Source organism: Dipodomys merriami, unplaced genomic scaffold (assembly GCF_024711535.1).
Source record: "Dipodomys merriami isolate MVZ:Mamm:240054 unplaced genomic scaffold, mDipMer1.0.p SCAF_22, whole genome shotgun sequence".
Lineage (NCBI taxonomy): Eukaryota > Metazoa > Chordata > Mammalia > Rodentia > Heteromyidae > Dipodomys > Dipodomys merriami.
Genome location: NW_027203604.1, coordinates 14,254,089 through 14,278,146, shown reverse-complemented (window position 1 = coordinate 14,278,146; position 24,058 = coordinate 14,254,089). Strand labels below are relative to the sequence as shown.

At 47.0% G+C, this 24,058-nt stretch overlaps 1 protein-coding gene across 6 annotated transcripts in view; it reads right to left on the bottom strand.

Annotated features, from left to right (window-relative positions):
* Positions 1 to 24,058, bottom strand: part of Sun1 (Sad1 and UNC84 domain containing 1) — a 52,532-nt gene that overhangs the window by 12,824 nt on the left and 15,650 nt on the right. Inside the window, exons 3-15 of one of the 6 annotated variants that reach the window (XM_070033379.1) lie at positions 14,455 to 14,643; positions 12,150 to 12,334; positions 11,049 to 11,075; positions 10,771 to 10,947; positions 6,816 to 7,013; positions 5,795 to 5,878; positions 5,411 to 5,521; positions 4,138 to 4,236; positions 3,388 to 3,481; positions 2,845 to 2,903; positions 2,582 to 2,727; positions 2,015 to 2,254; positions 49 to 135 (exon numbers count right to left, since the gene is read on the bottom strand). In XM_070033379.1, the coding sequence (XP_069889480.1) occupies positions 49 to 135; positions 2,015 to 2,254; positions 2,582 to 2,727; positions 2,845 to 2,903; positions 3,388 to 3,481; positions 4,138 to 4,236; positions 5,411 to 5,521; positions 5,795 to 5,878; positions 6,816 to 7,013; positions 10,771 to 10,947; positions 11,049 to 11,075; positions 12,150 to 12,334; positions 14,455 to 14,643 (1,696 nt within the window). The remainder of the gene's footprint in view (positions 1 to 48; positions 136 to 2,014; positions 2,255 to 2,581; positions 2,728 to 2,844; positions 2,904 to 3,387; positions 3,482 to 4,137; positions 4,237 to 5,410; positions 5,522 to 5,794; positions 5,879 to 6,815; positions 7,014 to 10,770; positions 10,948 to 11,048; positions 11,076 to 12,149; positions 12,335 to 14,454; positions 14,644 to 24,058) is intronic. The other 5 variants (XM_070033381.1, XM_070033380.1, XM_070033383.1 and 2 more) reach the window with 5 other exon arrangements.

Here is a 24,058-nt window from a genome sequence, read left to right as displayed (position 1 = left end):
TTTTCTTTTATTGTTTGGAGCTATCATTATAAGGCCAAGAATAAATACCTTAGATTTTTCTGTCAATTTTCTAAGAACGTCTTCCAGGTTTGAGAGACGTACTTCATGTTCATGGTACAAAGTCATAAAGTCAGTCTGAGAAAGAAAATTAAAGAACAAATGTAGGCAAAATTAGGCTACAAACAAAACTGGAGGTCAGGCAAGTGCTACTAGAGTGTGCAAAGTAGGAGACTGGCCTACCAATCTGACCAGCATCAATGAGACCTCAGCAGCTACATCTCTAACCCTTGACTCTGAACACCTTTTTGTGTGGTTGGTTGGGTTTTTTTTTTTTTTGGCTGCTAATTTGGTTTGCTCAGCTGGTACTCTACCACTTAAGCCATGGCAAGAGACTCACAGCCTTTTCTTTGAACTAACTTTGCACAGGACGCTCTAGATCTCACCCTCCTGAGTAATTAGGCTCACAAATATGAGCCACCAGTACCTGCAAGCAATCAAAAAAAAAAAAAATTGGGGGGAGGGGAGGCAGAACTGGGGTTCTCTCTCTCTCTCTTTTTTTTTTGCCAGTCCTGGGGCTTTAACTCAGAGTCTGGGCTCTGTCCCTGAGCTTCTTTTGCTCAAGGCCTTTTCTGTTTATGTTGTACTGAGGAATGGAACCCAGGGCTTCATGCAAGGTAGGCAAGTACTCTACCACTAAATAACAATCCCAGCCCCAGAAATGGGGTTTGAATTCGGGGCCAATGGCTAAATGGGCATCCTATCAGATGGAAATCTGAAACCCAAGTAAAACTGCACAAGTAGCTTTTCTGATAACATTAAGAATATTAATGAGGGCTAGGAAGGTGGCTCAGTGGTAGAGTACTTGCCTTGCATGCGTGAGGCCCTGGGTTTAATTACTCAGCACCATATAAGCAGAAAAAGCTGGAAGTGGCGCTGTGGCTCAAGTGGTAGAGCACTAGCCTTGAGCTGAAGAGCTGAGGGACAGTGCCCAGGCCCAGATTTCAGGCCCCACGACCAGCAAAAAAAAAAAAGAAAAAAAAAAGAAAAAAAAAAGAATATTAATGAATGCCAAGGAGGCACTAATGGAAGGAAATGGATCAGTACTACCAAGATGTCTAGGCACCTGCAATCATTAAAGTTCCAAAGTACAAGCCATGATGGAGACCCATGACACAGCTACTCACCTCTGTAAGTATGACCAGGATGGAGCACTAGGACACTTACCCAGAGCACTAGGGAACATGGCTCAGACTTGAGCGCTCTGCAGGTAAGTAACTTACTCAAGAGGTGACTAGGGCTGGGGGGCGTGGCCACGCTGGCCATACCTGCACTTGGGAGGCTAAGGCTAGCCTGGGCTACACAGTGAGACCCTATCTCAAAAAAATAAAAAAAGTGATTAGGCAATGGGCATTTTGTGCTCAAATGAGCAGAATGAATGCAGTATTTGGAACATTAGCTAAATGAAAAAAGCCAACTCCTGGTTTCCAGAGTTCTGGGGAAGGTAGGTGACTTAAGACCCCTTTGAAATGGGGTGGCAATAGCTGCACTGCACAAGAAGGGCACCATGCTGACTGACCACAGCACAGACATGGAGGAAGGAAGTGATCTACAAAGTGAAGACTGGCAGTGGGCTACAGCAGAGGGATGTAGGGCAGCCAAAGAGATGGTCCAGTGCACAAACACAATAGCTGGCCCTAAGCTCCTGGTGGCTTCCTGTCCTGAGCTGTCCAGCTCATAGCTACCAGGTATATGTGGCTACTGGGCCCTTGAAATGTACCAAGTGCTGTAGCTAGGCAGCAGGCCTAGCTGGAGGAAGTAGGTCACTGGGGGGGGCGTGTCCTTGGAAGGCATAGGTGGTCCCTAGTCCCTCCCTCCTCCCTCTGTCTCCTATATATCATGTCAGCTAAATGAGAAGTGATGTGGTACATTTACCAACATTAACATGTAGGATGGGAGAAATTCACAAGGTGGCATGCAAAAAGCTCCATCTGTCCCTGGAGCTGCTGGGCCTTACCTTAGTTCCTGGTGGCTCAGCAGCCTCCATGTCCTGCAGGTGCTGCCTGACCACATCCTGAACCCAGGAAAGCAGCTCCTCCCTGCCATTGCCCATCTGGTCCACTCGCACTTGCAGTTTCTGGAGTAAGACTGTCAGTTCCCTGAGCTTCTCATCATGGCTGTGGCACTGTGCAGACAAAGAGGCCACCTGCTGCCCCATGTCACTCTCCCAGCGCCACCGCGCAGCCTGGTCATAAGCCTGAAGAAAAGCAGGAGGGCTCAGTGAAAACAAAGGCAACATTATAGCAGGGTGCTGACTGCAGGGATAGACACTGCAGAGTGGCACAAAATCTTGCATAAAAGACAGCCTTGTGTGACCTCATCTTCTTCATACTTTCTGCATTTTACAAAGTCATATATGCTTTTAAGTTAGAACTAGCCAAATAAGGAGATTATTTACTTATGTATTATTTGAGCTATTCCAGAACACATAGAGAGTTGTAAACCCTGCTTTACAGCATTCTGGTGAACTGCCCATGCAGACACCCTTAGGTATACTGAGAGCTTGGGCACCAGTCGAAGTTACCTGCAGAGGCTGGTCCTGGTAAGAAGAACCAGGCTTAAGCACATCCGTGGGATCATCCACCCTCTGTGCTGGGAGCACAGCTGTCCAGTTCAGCACAGGCAGGAGTGAGAAGAAGTCACCTTGGCCCCACAGGAAGAGGCTGGCACCTACAGAAGAGAGAACCATTGTGCCAGGCTCCCCAAAGCTCCTGAAACGCTCAACTTCCCCAAGCCACCAGTATGTTCAGCCTGATTATCTAAGCATCCAAGGCAAATTCTCCTCACCTAGTAGGAGTAATAGTGGGAGGAGCAAGAGGAAAATCTTGCAAATATTTCGAAGGCACCTAGGAACAAAAAGAAAGTCTTTTAACTTGCAAAAAGTCAAAGGTGGGGTTCACTATCCTATTTCCCCTTCTGATAATTTTATGAAAGATACCCCCACCCAAATGAAAACATGCAGCTATAGTTTGTCTCCAAGGTGTGTGTGTCTCTCTGATACACACAGAAGACCCTGCCAACAAAATGCAAGGATCACATGTACACGATGCACTAAGTGGGAACCACAGGACAGTCAGGCCCTGCTCCATGCCCCAGGATGCTGCCCACTGCCAGGAGTGGTGTCTAGGGAGAGCACTGAACTTCTGTGGACCCTGCAGCTGGGTCCCTGAGACAGCTGTCTTTTCCATTGTGTAAATTATAAAATGATATATTAATGTAAGATTTAATATACCAAATAATGAAATACTATGCAAATCTAGTAATAGCTCCAGTAAAAGCATAAAACTGGTTCTTTCAAACACCATGTTGACAAGGAATTGGGTTCCTTACCTTGTAAGAAGAAACACATTCAGCCAAGAAATCAAAGTAACGAACTGGTACCATCCAACCCCTAGCCACCAGAACATTCTGGAGGCTGCCTTCCCTAAGAGAGAGAACAGAGCAAGCATTGTGAGTGTGCCGAGAAACACACTCCTGGAGGCTGCCTGGGAGAAGGCCACAATGGGAACACGGAGGGGTGCGAAGCTACAGTCGAGTGGAGGAAGAATGTGAGGGTGCGAGTCACCACAGGAAGCCCCAATCATACACCTTGTCTATGTGAGTCCAATAGTCAGTCTGGCACCTAACCTGTCACACCAGACAGGGTGCTCATGCAGCCTAGAGATCAGGAGGTTAGCATTTCTAGTCAAGAATGAAGCATGTTATAGCAAGATCAAAGCGCAGGAACCTAAACTGAATTTTTTTTTTTTTTGTCGGTCGTGGGGCTTGAACTCTGGGCTTAGGCACTGTCCCTGTGCTCTTCAGCTCAAGGCGAGCGCTCTACTGCTTGAGCCACAGTACCACTTCTGGTTTTCTAGTAGTTTATTGGAGATAAGAGTCTCACGGACTTTCCTGCCCGGGCTGGCTTTGAACAGCGATCCTCAGATCTCAGCCTCCTGAACAGCTAGGATAACAGGCGTGAGCCACCGGCGCCCGGCTTAAACTGAAACTTTTATTTGGTTAGGTAAGAGACTTATTGCAGGCACTTGAGCTGCCAAGAGCTTTGGAGCAAATGCTAACAGAGAGACCCAAAATATCCACCTGGAGCAGCAATGGCCAGCAACAGGGCCGACCACAGTGTCTGGGACACAAACCAGCCTGCAGCTCCAATCTTCTGCAGCGTCTGCATCATGAGGTGACCTGTGGTAAGAAGATGAGTGTAGAGGATGCTTACACCAGAGCACCAGTGCCAGCAGCCCAGCAGGATACAACCACTGTCGCATACTACCAAACTCCTCCTTTGCTAAGGCAAAGACTAAATGAAATTAGCTTCTGAAACCCTTGCTTCTTTAAGGGGTTTCACTCTCTCGCTCCTGCCTGCAGACTTCATAGGTACAAACCAGTTAACCCTTGAGAGCCCCAGGGTGCTGGGAGCTGCCCAGAAATGTTGGGACTTGGTGCAAAGATGATGCAGCCTTTTAGGCAAAACTGAAATTCCATGGACTTTGCAGTCATGTGCTAGGTGAGTAATGACTACTCACAGACCAAAGCAAAACTGACCCTAATGTTCTCCAGGGATGGAGTCTTCCAGAATAATGAGAGGGACCATAGAGTGACAGACCATAACACCCTGAAGTCTGCATCCAATACCAGCACGTAAAGTGGAAGACTGTTTTTCTTTCCTTTTCATTTTTCTTTTTCTGGGCAAGGCCTCACTAATATATAGCCCAGAGTGGCCTTGAGTTCCAGGGCTCAAGTGATTCTCCCATCTCAGCCTCCTAAATACTGGGAATACAAGCATGCCACCCTGCTTGGCAAACTGCTTTTCAAATGAGTTTTGCTTCATTTTGTCAAAAGCAATTGCCAAAACTCTTATCCTCTTATTAATGTGTATCTACACGTTGATCCTCAAGCTATTAAGCCATTTCAACATGGCTGATATACAGAAATGCTATTAAAGAGGATTTAAAAAAATCAATTCCTTTCTAGTTATGAGACACTTCTGAAGGTTAGCTTGTGGGGGGAGCTGATGGGAAATACATCCCTTTACAAGGAAGGTTACTGGTGGGACCTGGAAAGTGCTACCTTCTTATGGAGCCTTCTTGGACCAGTGTCGCCACCACAGGACAAGAAACTGAGCAACTCTGTGCAGAGCAGTGAGCACTGAGCCTTTCCTCAGCTTGTGACCTCACTCATGCCAGAGAATTGGCTTTTCATCCATTCACTCCAGATCAACTTAGAGAACATGGGTATTAAAGCACAGCGACAGTCCTTGAGTGTTACAACATGGGAACTGCAAACACAAGCTAACTGAGACCAACAGTGCTGGTAACAGGCCACAGTAAGGACAAACAAATGAGGAACAAGGCACAACCTGCAGAGGCGCAGAGGCGCCCCATGACCCCAGCCACCAGGGGTGGCCTGGCTGGCTGCGAGTAGGCGTCTGCGTGCATCCCAAGGAGCTTCTTCCCCTTACAGTCATCGCCTGTGGGTGTGGTGACAAGGGGCAAGAATGACAGATCAATAGGCAAACCGTATCAAGCAGTTGGGCAAAGGATGCAAACTAGGAAACTCCATTGCATAGTGTCACAGCCAGTGCATCTGGTTGTGACTGGCTTATGAGGTGAATTAAGCCAAAGCGCTGCCAGCCCATACCAGTTAGTAAGGCCCCTGAGCTCCATGGCCTGCCCACTCCCAGTGGTTAGTGGAGCAGCATTCCATTGGTGGGAACACTCCCAGAGCAATGCTGGGTACTCACACAGGGACATCCCTTCCACACTGGGGTGGCCGTCCTCTCTGGAAAGCTCTCTGTCAGCCATGCTCCCACAGTAACTATGATGCACTGCAACACATGGAGAGAGGCTTGGGAAGCGCACTGTGGCAAGGCAAGCTCAGTCTGCTCTTAGACCCACAGGGGCCAGCCGGTGGCTCCCACATCATAGCCCAATGCAGAGCCAGGGCTTGGGTCTGACCAAGATTTTAAAGCCCGCACCTGGCTAAGAATAATGGGTAATGCAAAGAGGAACAGGGTCTGGGAACAACAGGATTCTAAACATCATTCAAGAAAACTGGCTTTGTTTTCAAAAGGCAATAAACAAAGATCAAAAGTGGAGTTTATCCAAAAAGAAATGTACTCTTTACCTGACTTATATAACTGTAACCCCTTTGTACATCACCTCTATAATAACAATAAAAAATTTTAAATCTTCCCAACTTTCTGCCTGCTGGTTTTTAATGTATTACTCCAGACATCTCAGGTGCACGGAAGTGTGGGGAAATTTTAAAAAGTGAAGGTTAGCAGGTCAGTGGTGGTTCATGCCTGTTATTCTAGCTGACATCCGAGGATTACAGTTTGAAGCCAGCCCAGGGCAGGAAAGTCTGTGATAACGCTTATCTCCAATTAACCACCAAAAAGCCAGAAGCGGAGCTATGGCTCCACTATCACAAATGTCACAGACAGTGCCCAGGCCCCAAGTTTAAGCCCCATGAATGGCACACACAAAAAAGTGGATTTTATTAAGTCATGTTTCAAAAACATTCAAAGTGTCTAACTACTGATCCACTTTCAGAGGACTGAAGTACACACACACAGCAAGCACACTAACACTCCACAGGCTCCCATTATAGAAGACCCAGGGAAAGCAGGTGAGAGAGAATAGTGCTGAGCCCCTGACTGCCCAGCCATGGGAGTGCAGAGCTGTGTGAGGAAAAGGAAGCAGCTTTCTCCACCTTGAAAGCATATTTTGGTGGAGAAAGGAGAAAAAACAATTTTTAAATACCTGTTGATTCATGGATTTTTGACTCATAGCTTTCTGATTCACAATCTTTTGACTGATAACTTTTCAATTTGTAATTTTCTGGTTCATAACTGAGCTTCAGGAAAACCACGTGAAAAAGTTGCACTAAGAATGATGAGAAGGACGATGATGTGTACTTGGCCAGCCACAAAATCCTATCCATGTAGAACAACGCACCGCCTATTAAAAACCGTGGACATAGGTTACTCTTCATGAAGCCTACATTTCTCCTGACAAGCCATGACTCAATTACTCATTTCAAAAAACACACAATGGCCAGGCGCTTGGTGGCTCATGCCTGTAATACTAGCTACTCAGGAGCTGAGATCTGAGGATTTCAGTTCAAAGCCAGCCCAGGCAGGAACATCCGTGAGACTCTTATCTCCAATTAACTACCAGAAAACTGGAAATGGTGCTGTGGCTCAAGTGGTAGCGTACTTGCCTTGAGCTGAAGAGCTCAGGGACAGTGGCCAGACCCAGAGTTCAAGCCCCATGACTGGCCAAAAAAAGAAAAAAAGAAAAAGAAAAGCACAATGGCAAAGCACTGCATAAATGGTCTTGAGGAAGGATCATAGGAGAAGAACATCCTGGTGAATGACCACAATGGAGCTGCAAAGGAAGCTCACACCACCTCCTTCCAGGTGCTGGACAAACCCATTGGCCACCACTGTCTATCCACACTTCACGATATCCAAATGGAGCCAATGAGCATACACATGGTTTGAGGGGGGGATCTATGGATGTCAGTGTCAGCAGCTCCAGCAGTACTGTGGGATCTCTGGTCCTTTTTACTGGTAAGCTAATGTATTGAAGGGGAGTTGATATTTTTTCTTGAGGAAATATTCCTTCTGAAATGAGGCAGAGAGAAGTGGGCCTGTGTGTTCACTGTGCATCCAACAGACCTCTGTGGAGTGCTGGGAACATGAGGGCCCAAGAGGTACTTCGGGGCTGAGGCTTTCCTATGTCTCCCTTCCAGGCCAAAGAAATTTTTGTGCTTTTTCACTCATGACTGGAGCTCTACCACTTGAACCACAGCTCCACTTCTGGCTTTTTGCTGGTTAACTGGAGATAAGTCTCATGGACTTTCCTGTCTATGCTGGCTTCAAATCACAATCCTCAATAACATAGAACTAGAGGGAATCAGGGAAAAACATACAACAGCAGGACCCATCAGCTCAATGGCAGTGATGGGAGGGAGGGAAAGAGTGCAAAACAAAAGAAATGTACATATCACCCAATGTGGAAGAAATAACTATATTGCAAAGCTCATAGAACTCATAAATGTTATAGACCATGATAAGACAATTTGCCCCATGAAAGTTAGAATGTGTTTGTGACTTTAACTAAGCATCACTATCCCATAATACTGTGAAATTTGGGAAATTATGTAATCACTTAATCACAATAAAGAATTTGGAAGAAAAAATCACAATCCTCAGATCTCTCAGCCTCCTGAGTAGCTAAGTTTACAATCATGAGCCACTAGCACCCGCCTAAGTGGGCAAGATTTAAGAGAACAAAACTATGAAGGCCTGGTGAGAGTACAGGCATTGGGCGGTGGCTGAGGGGTAGAGCTCATGCCTAGTAGATGCAAAGCCTTGTACTGTATTTCTAGCACCAAAAGGAAGTAGAGGGGAAGAGGAGCACTGTGTGCTGGGTAAATAAAGACAACTGGAAGGATTTAGGAAATGGCACTTATTAGTCATGCCATATCTGCTCTACTTGCAGCTGGTCTACCAGGAGACAGACAATCGCCCAAGCTAGCAACTGAACATCATCTACAAATTAACTGAATTCTGATTCTGTAAAGCCATAAATGTAATACTGGATAGCACCAAAAGGAATGACCTTAGGGCTTGGGAAGGTGGCTCAGTGGTAGAGTACTTGCCTTGCATGCATGAGGCCCTGGGTTTGGTTCCTCAGCACCACATAAGCAGAAAAAAGCTGGAAGTGGCACTGTAGCTCTAGTGCAGAGTGCTAGCCTTGAGCTGAAGAGTTGAGGGATAGTGCCCAGGCCCAGAGCTCAGGCCCCACTACCGACCAAAACAAAACAAAACAAAAGGAATGGCCTTAATCTAAACTTGCACTTCAATTCTGATAAGCTGCAGAACCACACATGGACTCATGTAGGATGTAAGGACTTATTTTTGTTGTGTTACTTCTTTATTTAAATAAGAATGCAAGTTTTTCAGGCATTCCCAGTGATCTTGTGGATTACTGGTATTAGTTTTGACACTGTCTTTTTAGCTCTAATTTTCATTAATTTGGGAATAAGGGTTTGTCAATCTTATTTATCTTTTCAAAGAATCAGAATCACATTTTTTTGTTCACCGAATTTTAAATGGCTTCTTTTTTAAAAAAGATGCCACTGAATTCACTTCTGTCCTATCTTGTATTATTTCTTTTGGCTGCTAACTGTGGGATTGGCTTGTTCTTATTTTTCTCAGTTTGAGGTGGACTATCAGACTATTTACTTGACATCATAAACTTCCTTCTCAGCACTGCCTTTGCTGGATCCCAGAAGTTCTGGTAACTTACGCTTTCATTTTCATTAGATTCCAAGAATTTTTTATTTCCCTTTTTATTTCTTCTACTAGTCATTCAACAATATAGTTCATTCTTCATGTGTCTGAATATTTTCTGTATTTCTTTTGTTGTTGATTTCTAGTTTCACTATAGTGTAGCCTGAAAGAATACAGGGTTTTCTGTTGTTTTGAGTCAAGGTCACTTGCCATGTCATCTATGGCAGCCTGAACTTGCAATCCTTCTGCCCCAGCCTCCTGTGTGCTGGAGTTACAAGTATAAACCACCGAGCCTGGATCTGATGGTATTTAAGTAAAGACACAAAGGTACATTGCTCTACAAGTGCCTTCCAGCAGGCTGTGACAGAAGCTAACCTCAGTTTGCTTATCAGTAAAATGGCAAAGACCCTGGCCCAGTACTTCATGGTCCTCCAAGTCTGGGGAGGAAATGCATGCCACATTCTCTCTGCCACCTCTTCTCCCTTGCACTTCTTAATGCTAACAATGTCAGTAATACCACACGCAGAAAAAACCAGGAGCTTTGGCCACAAAGGCCATAAAAATACAGTAAGCAGTTCAAAATCAGCAGTAAGGGAAGGACTACACACTCAGCCTTGCTCTCAGCCCTTAGAATGTCTCACAGCCCTTTGACAACTATGAGTGGATTACCGGCTCGGTGCAGCCGGTCAGACCCAGCACAGCAGGGCAGAGACACAGGACAAGTAGAGTGCTGCCTAATGTGGTTAAGTGATCTGGAGCCAAGAGGCCATGAAAGGTGGAGAGTCCCCATCACAAGCATCCTGAGATGTTACAGCCATGCCTGGCACAGGAAGTGGGTCAGGGACCTCCTCTCCCTCTAGGCCCAGAAGGAAGCTGGAAAGCCCTGACCTCGCTCACTCAGGTCACCTATTAGGACTTCTGTGTCAGCCTAGAGGTGCCTGGGTACAGAAGCTGCCTCTGCTGAGTGCAGTGACAGCTGCCAGCCCAGACAGTGCCAGGACTCCACATGTGCTCAAGTGTTCCCAACTTGATCACTCAGAAAATATTCCTCCCTCAGAGACCAGCCCAGAGGTGGAGGTGCCATTCTGTGGGACTTACGGGTGTCTAGCCGGCTTTGTAAAAGCCAGCCTGCATATATCTGAGGCACTGTACTGTCTCCTTACCACTCCAATAGCGATCTTGTGTTGCTCATTTAGAAGTCCAAATTGGTAGAATTTCAAATACTTCTAGGTACAACAACAATACTAGCTCCAGAAAGTGGAAGCTGAAAAAGGTTAAGGTAAAGCTACTTTGAGATGTATTTCTCTTAACTCTAGAAGCTCGTTATGAGTTCAAGTCCGTAACAGAAACTGCAGATACTGAGGCCAATCTTTTATAACAAAGTCTTTTTCTAACTGGAAAGGTGGGCAACTTACGTTTCAGGTTCTTCTCCCTGGAGTACACCCTGGAGGTGGGCCCGGGGGTGGTGGCACAGGCTGTGAGCGCATCTGTGTGCGTGGAGAGCATGCTGCAGTCTGGGCAGGTGTACCCGTTGCGGGTGGCTGCATCTACGGCCAGGTCGCCGTTTCCCTGAGTGGTGGCCTTATTTCCACCTGAAATTTTCAAAAAGTAGAAGGAACCTATTTAGCATCAAGTCCAGGTATATAACTACAACATCAGAAAAACATGCAGAAAAGAGGTCTAAAATAATTACCTTTAAGATCACCGTCATCGTCAAGACCTGAAACACACACACAAGTTTTGCTGTTGGACAGAAGAAGACCTGGCAGGATTTATTGCTAAGATGCCTAAAACTGGTGAGATTTTTCCAGACATAGGTAGATACTACCTGTGGACTTGAGGTAGAGACACGTGTGGGGAGAAGCTCACACAGAGCACACACGGGATCAGAGGCAGCAGGAAGGCAGGGAGAGCCCACAGGTAAATCTACTCTCCTGCACCAGCAAGCAGGCACAGCCTCTAACTAGCAATGTGTGCATCTGTCACCTAGCAACTGCTCTCATTAGCTGAGCAAAACAGCACCAATGTTTCCCAAAATGAGCACACAGAATTTCTGGAACTCATCTGGGTCTTCTAATTACCCCAGAAGGGCAAGCAAAACATAAACTGAACTCAACAAGTGTATGAGTCCCTTATTGAAGAGGCCTTTCCTGTGCTCAGTCTTGGAAACACCTTTGGCCAGACCACAGACCAAATCCATACAAAATTCTTTAGTGACTTGGAAAACACACTGACTCCCATGTTGCTTAGAGCTTTCCAGGAATACAATGGCCAGTTTTTACACTATTTTTTTGTTTTGTTTTTGTTAGTCGTGGGGCTTGACCTCTGGGCCTGGGCGCTGTCCCTGAGCTCTTCAGCTCAAGGCAAGTGCTCTACCACTTGAGCCACAGTGCCACTTCCAGTTTTCTGGTGATTCATTGGTGATAAGAGTCTCACGGACTATCCAGCCCAGGCTGGCTTTGTACCTCGATCCTCAGATCTCAGCCTCCTGAGTAGCTAGGATTATAGGTATGAGCCACCAGCATCCTGACTTTACACTATCTATCTTTAAACATCATAAAAGCCATGTATTTAAAAAACAGTCACCATTTAATCTTTCATATGAAAGTAAGCAATGCAGTTCAGTAAGGCAGACAAGACAGCACATGGAATTAGTGCCCACAGCCTTCATGGAGATAGCCCTGCCTTGCCCGTGGCAAACCCACTACCTGGCCATACCCTGCTTCTTCACATACCAATAATTGCAGAACTAACCATGCTGGAGACAAGGCCATCCACATCATCAGTGACTTACCCCAGAAGTGGTCCACTTTGGTCTGCTCACGGATCAGAGACTCATCCAGCACAGGAGGCCGCAGAGCTGAAACGCTCTGTAGGCTGCAAGAGCTGTCCTGGCTAATGCCAGAGGACGCAGACTTCCCTGACAGGTGGTTGATACTAAAAGCCGGCTTGCTTGCGCTTTTGCGCTGCTTTACTGATCTAAGAAGAAAGGAACAAGAAACAAATTGACAGACGTTTTTTAGTAATTGCAAAATGATTGGGTTTTACCAACACCAATATGTGGCAGAGAATAAAGAGCATTTTGCAGCAAACTATCTTTCCTGCTGTCATGAAATAAGGCATTATCTACACAAGGAATTGAATTCTTAGGCTGCAGTCCAGGAACTCCATCTAAAATTGCAAACACAAAATAATTTCTGGTCATTTTTAGAATGAATCAAAAGTCATTCAAATCTAAAATAATCTATACATAAAAATGACCCAATAGCCAGGTGCTGGTAGCTCTCACCTGTAATCCTAGCTACCTCAAGAAGCTGAGCTCTGAAGATCATGGTTCAAAGCTAGCCCAGGCAAGAAAAGTCTGTGAGACTCTTTTTTTTTTTTTTTTTTTTGGGTCCGGTTGTGGGGCCTGAACTCTGGGCCTGGGCGCTGTCCCTCAGCTCTTCAGCTCAAGGCTAGCGCTCTACCACTTGAGCCACAGCACCCACTTCCAGCTTTTTTCTTTTTGTTTATGTGGTGCTGAGGAATCGAACCCAGGGCCTCAGGCATGCAAGGCAAGCACTCTACCACTGAGCCACCTTCCCAGCCCCTGTGAGACTCTTATCTCCAATTAACAACCAGAAAACTGGAAGTGGCACTATGGCTCAAGTGGTAGAGCATTTACCATGAGCTGAAGAGCTGAGGGACAGCACCCAGACTCAGAGTTCAAGCCCCATGACCGACAAAAAAAATAAAAATAAAAAAAGACCAAATATAATGGCCCCCCACTTTTGTAACCAACCACACACATCAACACTCCCTACTATTTCTTAGCCACTGGAATGGTGTTAAGCACAAGTGTAGGTAGCAATCTATAATAACTACTGCATTCAAACCTGCCACACTTGACAAAGAGAAAAGCCTTTAGAAATGATTGGTGTCCTATCCAGCACAGAGTGTGGGAACACAGAGTGGTGACACCAGGCCCTTGGGATGGGTGGAGGTGAAAGGTAGTGATGAAAGGCAGATGGTGAACCTTAGTCACCAGGTGTGCACCCCAACTGTTCACCTCAGCATAGCTGCGCAGGTCCACACCAAACTTATGTTGGAGTCCACTGGCTATTGGCTTAACTACCAATCTGCTGAGTCTTGACTCTTGGGTATGTAATATTCTAGATGACCCAGGGAGGTGTCAGCAATCCTGCAGCCCTCCTTTGGGAGAGAATCACCACCATGTGTATGTGTGTGTGCATGCCTGTGTGCGATGTGAATTCAGGGCCTAGGCACTGTCCCTTAGCTTTTTTTTTTTTTTTTTTTTTTGGGCAGTCGTGGGGTTTGAACTCAGGGCCCAGGCTCTGTCCCCAAGTCTCTTTGTGCTCAAGGCTCGCACTCTACCATTTGAGCCACAGCGCCACTTCCAGGTTTTGAGTAATTAATTAGAGGTAAAGAGTTTCATGAGGACTTTCTGTCCAAGCTTGCTTCCAACTGTGATCTTCAGATCTCAGCCTCCTGAGTAGCTAGGATTACAGCCATGAGCCACCAGCATCTAGCTTTGCCCTTAGCTTTTTAACTCAAGGCTGGAACTCTATTAATAGAGAACCACTGCTCTTAAAAGAGCAACATAATGTTGTTCTTGATTTTATTTTTTAGATTATGCTTTGACTCACTGTCCAGATTGTGTGAGCTTTTGCTTCTTCTTGGTATAGCAGCAGTAGAGGGACATGGGCATTCACAGATCAAATTCATGTCTCTGTGTTAATTAACATATCTAAGGAATATAATCAAACCACTAAGATCAGGTCATCTGTGCTACAGGTGGTCAAGCCCCTTCCCTCTTCAACACCCAGTAGTAGGACTCTGAGGTGCATGCAGGCCATCACCAGGGTGAGGCAGCTTCTGCCTGTGAGCATATGGAGCTCAGCCCACCAGCTATACCTGCAGTTGTCAGCCCCTGGCACCCTCCCTCAGGTCTCTAGAATTAGTGTCAGTCTTTACTTGTCCTGAAGCTGGCGCGCACACCTCCCTCTCCCTCCCTCTCTCCCCTCCCCCTCTCTCTCAAGCACCAGGAGATCATGAAAGATTCCTGGCTTCGTTTCAGCACCAAGCTGTGCAGAACTCACCTGGCTGCTCTGTCCTTGAACATCACAGCCCTGCCGCTGCTGGAGTGTGTGTCCACAGCCTGGCTACTGTCAGTGCTATATGCAGTCGTGATCAGGCGAAGACTTCGGCGGGACATTCTTGGAGAATCAAATACAGGATCCAGTTTGTGCTCAGTCTCAAAATCTAGTGCATCAGAAGAATAACTTGAACTGGAAGGAAAAATGTGTGGGAGATATAAATGATACTTGCTGCTCCAAGTCTTAACCAAACTGAATAAACCATAAGCAGGAGCGACCTGCTTTTAAAGAGAGCCTGAGTTTTAAACAGATGTTGCTGCTGGATGATGCCTTTAGAGTAAAAGTAAAGCAGCACAAAAATCGGTGAACAGGTGCCTGTGGGGTATACTTTCACCACCCCAACCCTCAGTCCACCTGCAGACACCCTACAGGCCTCTGCTTGCCCTGATAACAGGTGAAGTCCATAAGGATCCCCACACCTCTAGGTAACTCCATCAGAGTGCACTTGGCGACACCATGAAATTTAATACAATTGGGAGCTAGGTGCTGGTGGCTCACACCTGTAATCCTAGCTACTCAGGAGGCTGAGATCTGAGGGTCATGGTTCAAAGCCTGCTCATGAGACTCTTATCTCCAATTAACTACCAGAAAACTGGAACTGGCACTGTGGCTAAAGTGGTAGAGCACTCGCCTTAAGCTAAAGAGCTCAGGGACAGCACCCAAGCCCAGAGTTCAAGCCCCACAACCAACCAAAAAAAATTTAATACAATTGGGCATGAGGAGGACAGAGAAAGGTATGCTCCAGAGCCATCTATGTGCCTAACACACCAAAGCCACATAGATACAAAAGTGAGTCTGTGACTTGTAATATTTTCCACAGAACTAGAAAATTGATGCATAGATATATCACTCCAATATCCCTGAATATAAAGGAAATGCAAATCAAAACATCCCTGAGATTTTATCTTATTCCAGTTAAGATTGGCCAACATGGTGAATCTGAACAACAAATGCTGACGGCGATGTAAGAAAAAAAGAACCCTATTGCACTGCTGGTGGGAATATAAACTAGTATAACTACTCTGGACAGCAACCTGGAGGTTCCACAAAAAACTAAACATAGGGGCCTAGTGGTAAAGTGCTTGTCTAGCATGCATGAAGCCCTGGATTCAATTCCCCAGTATCACAAAAACAAGAAAAGCCAGAAGTGGTGCTATGGCTCAAGTGGTAGTGCTAGCCTTGAGCAAAAGCAGCTCAGGGACAATGCCTAGGCACTGAATTCAAGCCCCAGGACTGGCAAAAACAAAACAAAACAAAAAAACCCTAAACACAGATCTTCCCTATGACCCAGGCACAGCATTCCTGGGTATCTACCCTGATACCACAAGCCAGGATATTGTAAAGACACTTGAGTATCTATGTCCATTACTGCACTATTCACAATAGCCAAGTAATGGAACTAGCCCAGATGCCCTACAATAGATGAATAGACCCCCCAAAATGTGGTGCCTAAATGCAATGGAATTTTACACAGCCATTTGAAAGAATATTATGTCATGTGCAGAAATGGATGCACCTAGAACAAGACATGTTAAGTGAGGTAAGCCAAGCTCAGAGACACAGATGACACATTTTCTCTCATATGTGGAAGCTAGATCTAAAATACACCCAGACATGATAAATTAATTACTCTAGGCATTCACATACAGCGAGACAAAAGAAAGCTATTCTTAAAAAAGGGACACATGCCAGGCGCTGGTGGCTCACGCCTGTAATCCTAGCTACTCGGAGGACGAAATCTGAGGATCGAGGTTCAAAGCCAGCCCAGGGAGGAAAGTCCGTGAGACTCTGATCTCCAATTAACCACCAGAAAACTGGAAGCAGCACTGAGGCTCAAGTGGTAAGACATTCTCTTTGAGCTAAAGAGCTCAGAGCCAGCGCCCAGGACCCACAACCAACAAAAATAAAAAAATAATAATAATAATTTTTGCCGGGCGCTGGTGGCTCACGCCTGTAATCCTAGCTACTCAGGAGGCTGAGATCTGAGGATCTCAGTTCAAAGCCAGCCTGGGCAGGAGAGACCGTGAGACTCCTATCTCCAATAAACCACCAGAAAACCGGAAGTGGCACTGTAGCTCAAGTGGTAGAGCGCTTGCCTTGAGCTGAAGAGCTGAGGGACAGCGCCCAGGCCGAGTTCAAGCCCAACGACCGACAAAAAAAAAAAAATAATAATAATAATAATTTTTTAAAAAAGGGACACAAGGGACTAGGAAATGTGGCTTAGTGGTTAGAGTACTTGCCTAACATTCATGAAGCCCTGGGTTCAAGTCCTCAGTACCACACAGAAAAAGCCAGAAGGGGTGCTGTGGCTCGTAGAACGCTACCTTGAGCAAAAGCAGCTCAGGGACAGTGCCTAGTTTGAGCCCCAGGACTGCACCCCCACACACACACACACCAAAAAAAAAAAAGAAAGAAAGAAAGAAAGAAAAAAAGAGACACAAAGGCTCAATGCCTATGTGCCTCTGATCATACAAAATCCTGTATAAAACTTGTGGGAAGGGAATGGGAAGGGAAGGGGGATAGCAAGGGAAGGAGTGCCCAAAAAGAAATATACTCATTACCTGATTTATACAATTGTAATCCCCCTGTATATTACCTTTATAATAACAAAATTTTTCTTAAAAAGAATGTTCTGTGTGACTACAGAGTTTTTTCTGAGTCAAAACCCAATGCCCAAGAGCCCAGAATGCACCCCTGGGCAGCACACAGGTGGTGCAGGCAGTGGGCTGCCTGAGAGCCCAGGCTGTCAACCAGCAGCACTCCTCCAGTCCAGATGTGATGGACAGCCCAGGGAGGAAGCTGCAGAGGTGAAAATGACAACAGAGGTGATGTCCATCAGGGAAGAGGCATGGAGAAATGAGCTGGGCAGGGGCACACATCTGGTGGGAGACACTGAGGGGAGGGAGGGGGCAAAGGCGAGTTGGAGAACAATTGTGTGGCATCTTTTATTATTATTATTATTTTTTGTGTGTGTATGTGGCATCTTGAAGGTCACCTTGTGTTTAGTTCAAGTGAGATGAGAGACCCCAGAGGTGGCACCCTGGAAGTAGTGCCGGAGGCCATGGGACCAGCTAAGTTGGGAAGCCAGGTTAGGCTGAGGACCAGCAGTGGCCAGAACACATGCATAAATTAAGGAAGGACATAAGCATCACATATTTCACAGGACAGAAATACAATAGTTCCAGAAATCCGGGTGCTGATGGCTCATGCCTATAATCCTCATTACTCAGGAGGCTGAGATCTGAATATCAGTTTTTGAACTGCCAGCCTCGGCAGAATCCAAAAGAGCCAGAAGTGACGCTTTAGCTGAAGTGGTAGAGTGTTGGTCTGAGCAAAAATACTTAAGAGAGAGTGACTAGACCCTGAGTTCAAACTCCAGTACTAACAGCACAGGCTTAGGAGACTTAAGGCCCTCCGTTCTTCCACAGAGGTTTGAGTAGGCAAGAGGGGCACTGTTTGGCTTGGGCTAGACATGGAGGCAGGCCAGTTTCAATGCAATCTAAAATGTAATCTCAAAGCTTTTGTCCAGTAGACTATCATACATAATTAGTTTTAGTCTGCAAATATTATTTTTTCACATTAGTTATATTACATGAGAATCGACTGGCATGAATCAGCACGATGGCAATTCCAGATCACAAAGTCCCCACGGCCACTTCCCTCATCAGGGAAATGCAGGTGCTGGGTTCTCCCACAGACCTCGACACTGGTCAAAAAGGACATATCCCCATCAAGCAGTGTGAGCCCACATATCCTCCATGAAACAGAAAACACCTCACCTCATACTCAGGTCTGAGCATGAGGTGCACTCCACAGGGTCATGGGTTTGAACGCCTGGTCCCTAGCTGGTGGTGCCATTTAGAAAGTTCTGGAAAGTTAAGGGAATAGGACCTGGCTAGAGGAAGGGCATGCCTTTGGAGGGCTACCCACCTCTGGGGAGGGTACAACTATCTCGGCTTCTGCCTCCAGCCCACCACGAGGGGAGCTACCATGCTCCACACCACTCTCTCCCCGCCAGAAGCACAACTACAGACTGAAGTCTCTGAAGCCCTTAGCCACGCATCTGCACACATAGGCAATGACAAAGTCTGACACACTATGTATACTAAACAAATCACACATCTCTGACCACAAGCTGGGAAGTACTAAGCTCCTGATTAAGGTAACATGATTGTGTTAGGGCAGAAGGACAGGGGAAAGGTAGGAGAGGATCAGTGATTCAGAGCTGAACACCCCAGCCTCTAGTCTTGGTCTCCCTAGTACCCCAAAGCCTAACAGGATCATGGTCTGCATTGTTCATCTGACGCACCTCTGACTTCTGCCGGGATGGGAGTTCAGGCATGTCGGAGCTACTCCTCCTACACAGCAGGCCCAGTAATCCCTCACCAGGTGACTCCCCCAGGGGAGGACACCAGAGGTGGATGCAGGAGGGACCCTGAGCCCCGGCTTTCAGCAACACCACCCCACAAGCATTCAACTAAATGCACAACTACTTTTTCTAGTGTTGAGGAGGACAAAAGTTGGTGGGCTTCATCCAACTCAGTGAAGGCAGGATAGAATAGAGGCAAGCTGTCCCCTAGAGTTAGAAGGAGCTCCTCCTGCCTGTCGGCCTTCTCCTAACACACATGCAGTCAGGTATACACACACCACAGAGCTCAGGTGTGTACACACATACACACACTCTCTCTCTCTCTCTCTCTCTCTCTCTCTCTCTCTCTCTCTCTCTCTCTCTCTCTCTCTCTCTCTCTCTCTCTCTCTCTCTCTCTCTCTCTCTCTCTCTCTCTCTCTCTCTCTCTCTCTCTCTCTCTCTCTCTCTCTCTCTCTCTCTCTCTCTCTCCAGGGATCTTTCCTTCCTTGTAATTGCCAGCCTCGTCAACTCTCTATGGTTCTTCTTACCACCAGCGCCCACACATTTTCAGTGGGTCCCATGGCAAAAAAATCAACAGTCTCCCATGACTACCCGTGCCTTCCATTCCCACCCATTCTCTGCTCAATTGGCTCTATGGGGCTGGCTCACTGGCAGTGTCCGGAGCTCATTGCACTTGGCCTTCTAGTGGCAGATGGTCTGCCTGAATCACTGTGGTAGCTCCTCTCCCACTAGAGGTTGCAGAAGACAGAGACTTGGTGTGCCCAGAAAAGCAGCAGCAACAGGCCAGGGCCAGCAGACTCCTGGGAGAAACCTCTTCTCTGAAAGCAGTAACAGTCATTGGCCATCTACAGTGCAGTACCCATTATGTGAGCGCTGAGGTGGACTTACCATGGATGGGTTGAGCTGACAGCATGGGCAACCAACACTACAAGGGAAAGGACAACCAGTACCACAGGTGTCCTGGAGACTGTGGCTAGAAACTACATACCCATCACACCATCCACCAGTCATATAACCACACCAATACAGAAACAAAGAGGAGCTGGCACCATTGGCTCACACCTGGCTATTCATTGTTAAGACCCTGTCTCAAACATAAAAAGTGGTCAAACTTTCAGATCTAACACCATTTCACAGGAAATACAAGTCAAGAATCATAAAAGAAACTGGTCTGGGAATGTAGCTTAATGGTATAGTGCTTGCCTAGCATGCATGAAGCCCTGGGTTCCATTCCTCAGTACCACATGAACAGAAAAAGCCAGAAGTGGTACTCAAGTAGTAGCGTGCTTGCCTTGAGCAAAAGAAGCTCAGGGACAGTGCCCAGGCCTTGAGTTCAAGCCCCAGGACTGGCAAGAAGGAAAGGAGGAAGGGAGGAAAGGAGGGAGGGAAGGGAGAGAAGGGAGGGAGGGAGGGAAGAAAGGGAGGGAGGGAGGGAAGAAAGGAAGGAAGGAAGGAAGGAAGGAAGAAAGGAAGGAAGGGAGGGAGGGAGGGAGGAAAGGAAAGGAGGGAGAAAAAGAAAGAGGAAAAGGAAGAAAAGGAAGAAGAAGGAAGGAAGGAAGGAAGGAGAAGGAAGGAAGGAAGGGAGGGAGGGAAGGAAAGAAAGAAGGAAGGGAAGGAAAGGAGGGAGAAAAAGAAAGGAAAAGGAAAAAAGGAAGAAAAGGAAGAAAAGGAAGGAAGGAAGGAAGGAAGGAAGGAGAAAGAAAGAAAGGAAGGAAGAAAGGAAGAAAGAAAGAAGGAAGGAAAAAGGGAAATTGCCCAAATACAAGGCAAGAACCCTGCCGGGACTGATTTAAAAGCTTGAGGCTCTGGAAACCAAGAATGGGTTGGCTAGGACACTGTGCGCAGTGTGAGGCACTGGTTTTCAGTGTGACACTGGGTTTTGTGTCAGGCCTGGAGATCATCAGCGCTGCTGTGTGCCGGAGTGGGTGACAGCAGAAACACTTGCTCACTGTGGAACGGCTGTGATGCTAACAAGAGCAATGCATTGTGGGTGAGGCCTCCATGGCATCAGATAGGAATAGGGACAGCCTTGAGCTGGGTAAGGAGTTATCCACACATAGCATCCCCCCACCCCCACTGGAGTTCTCAGAAGAGGCTGGAAATACGGAGAGCCAGCACAGGAGCTCAGCGTCCCAGAAACCACTCCTCAAGCTCTCCATGCTACACTATGCACTGGCTTACAACCTCTGTGGCAGTTTCACTCCTGCTCAGACTTGTAGCTCTCATCATTTTGCCAAGCTGCGCATTTTCTGTTGTTAGACCCAACTCTCCTAGCCCTGTCTCTGAGCTCACACCTTGGCAGGGCTGCCAGGGATGTGAGTGGCACCCTCCCAGCCCCACCCTCCCCCTCCTGAGCCTCTCTCCAGCACCCCCAGCACAGCTGTGCAGGCCATCACCTGCTCTCACCTCACAGGCCTGGCCATGGTGTCCTATACTTTTTTTTTTCTTTTTTGCCAGTACTGGGGCTTGAACTCAGAGTATGGGGCTGGAACCACAGCACCACTTCTAGCTTGAGTAGGGACTTTTCTGCCCAGGCTGGCTTTGAGTGTGCAGGATCCTCAGATCTCAGCCTCCTGAGTAGCTAGGATGACAGGTATGAGCCATCAGTGCCTGGCTGTCCTATACTTTTGTTGTTGTTTTTTGTTGGTTTTGCATGGGGCTTGAAACTCAGGGCCTCACTGCTGTCCCTAGCTTTTTTTGTTTTTTGTTTTGGTTGGTTGGTTGTGGGGCTTGCACTCTGGGCCTGGGCACTGTCCCTGAGCTCTTCAGCTCAAGGTGAGTGTCCTACCATTTGAGCCACAGTGCCACTTCTGGTTAACTGGAGATAAGAATCTCACTGGTAGCCGGGCGCTGGTGGCTCACGCCTGTAATCCTAGCTACTCAGGAGGCTGAGATCTGAGGATCGCGGTTCAAAGCCAGCCCGGGCAGGAGAGACCGTGAGACTCCTATCTCAAATAAACCACCAGAAAACTGGAAGTGGCGCTGTAGCTCAAGTGGTAGAGCGCTCGCCTTGAGCTGAAGAGCTGAAGGACAGCGCCCAGGCCCAGAGTTCAAGCCCCACGACTGACAAAAAAAAAAAAAAAAAAAGAATCTCACTGATCTCACTGGTTTTCCTTGCCTGGCCTTGTTTTGAACTGTGATCCTCAGATCTCAGCCTTTTGAGTAGTGAGGATTACAGGCATGAGCCACCGGCGCCTGACTATCCCTAGTTTTTTTTGTTTGTTTGCTTGTTTTTTTTTGGTCGGTCGTGGGGCCTGAACTCGGCCTGGGCACTGTCCCTCAGCTCTTCAGCTCAAGACTAGTGCTCTACTACTTGAGCCACAGCACCTACTTCCAGCTTTTTCGGTGTATGTGGTGTTGAGGAATCGAACCCAGGGCCTCATGCATGCTAGACAAGCACTCTACCCCTGAGCCTTTTTACTCAAAGCTAGCACACTACCATTTAAGCCATGGCTCTAACTTCTGGCTTTTTGGTGGTTAATTGGTGATAAGGAGTCTCTTGGACTTTCTTGCTCAGGCCGGCTTTGAATTATGATTCTCAGATCAGCCTTCTGAGCGGATAGGATTACAGGCATGAGCCACCAGCTCCCGGCTTGTCCTATACTTTAAACATGGCTCTGTGGATTCAAATTCTTGTATTTTTTTTTTTTTGGGGGGGGGGTGGGTCCGGTCGTGGGGCCTGAACTCTGGGCCTGGGCAATGTCCCTCAGCTCTTCAGCTCAAGGCTAGCGCTCTACCACATGAGCCACAGTGCCTCTTCCGGCTTTTTTTTTTTTTTTCTGCTATGTGGTGCTGAGGAATCGAACCCAGGGCCTCGAGCATGCAAGGCAAGTGCTCTACCACTGAGCCACCTTCCCAGCCCCCTTGGATATTTTCTACTCCCCTTAAATAGAGTGTGCATCCCTAGGCTAGCTTACTAACTATACCTGGTCATGCCCTGCCCAGCTTTCTTCCATTCCCAACTTACACTTACAGATCCATCCTCAAGACTAGCTAAGGAAGCTGTACCTCCTGTGAGTCTCCCTGAAATACAGGGTAGTTTTCCCAAAGGAGACAGCTGGACACTTGTGATCTGTTAACACAGTACTTAATATAGGTCATAAAAGCTAAAAAGACCTTACTAAGAATAACTCTTTCTATGAATAGGGAAGAGTTCTGTTGACACAGTAAAAGGCTCCTCACATAAAGTGCCACCTAGACGTGGTGGTTTATGCCTGGAGACTAAAGCAGGAGGATTGTAGGTTTGAGGCTAGCCTGGCTACAAAGCAAGATCCCGAATCAATCAAACAAAACAAACCCAAACCCAAGTGACTCCTGTACATGGGCAACAAGACCTGGGTCATATAGAGGCTCAATCATCAAACATGGAACCCAAGCAATGCAATGAAAAAATTTCCTTAAAACACTTCCTACTTTTCTCTAGGTTTCCACAAACTTTCCCCTTCAGAAGCCAAGCTGATGAAAACTGACACGAGCCTCCCTGCACCTTGTACATCTTGCCAGGTGTCCAAGTTTCCTTCCTACAGTCAGGTCCTTACCAATCTAGCAACCTAACCCTTTTGGCACCACCTCATAGCTGAACAGGGGTCAGGTTTCCATGCCTATTGGCAGAGGACAAAGGCACAGGTGGTCAGCAAATGTCAAGGTTTCGATCTCAGACCATGAATAAAAGCAGAACAGTGCCTGATCAAAGGCAAAGCCATGCTTCAAATCCACGGCCTTCCAAAAGGTAAATACTTTTCCTTCTCACATTATTTCTGCTAACACAGAAACACTAGGCCAGTGGGGTACTGGTGGTCACACCTGTAATCGTTAGAGTACTACCCTTGAGCAACAAAGCTCAGGGACAGAGCCCAGGACCTGAGTTCAAGCCCCAGGACCAGCAAGCACCAAAACAAAAACAAAAAACAAAACCCACCAAGCCATCAATAGAAATCCCACACTAGCCAAAAACCACAGGCTGACATCCAGATCACAAACCATTGTAACTGGGTGTGGTCCAAATGGCAAGTCATTGTCGGTGACTAACAACCAAGAGTCACCGGATGAGCTGACTCAGAGGTATAGGGCTCTAGGGGCCACCTCACTGGCTCCATGCCAACTTGCCACTCCTGCAGAACTAAATGCAACAGGAAGGTCGCAGACTGCACATCTGAACAGCATGCAGCTGGAGGTGCC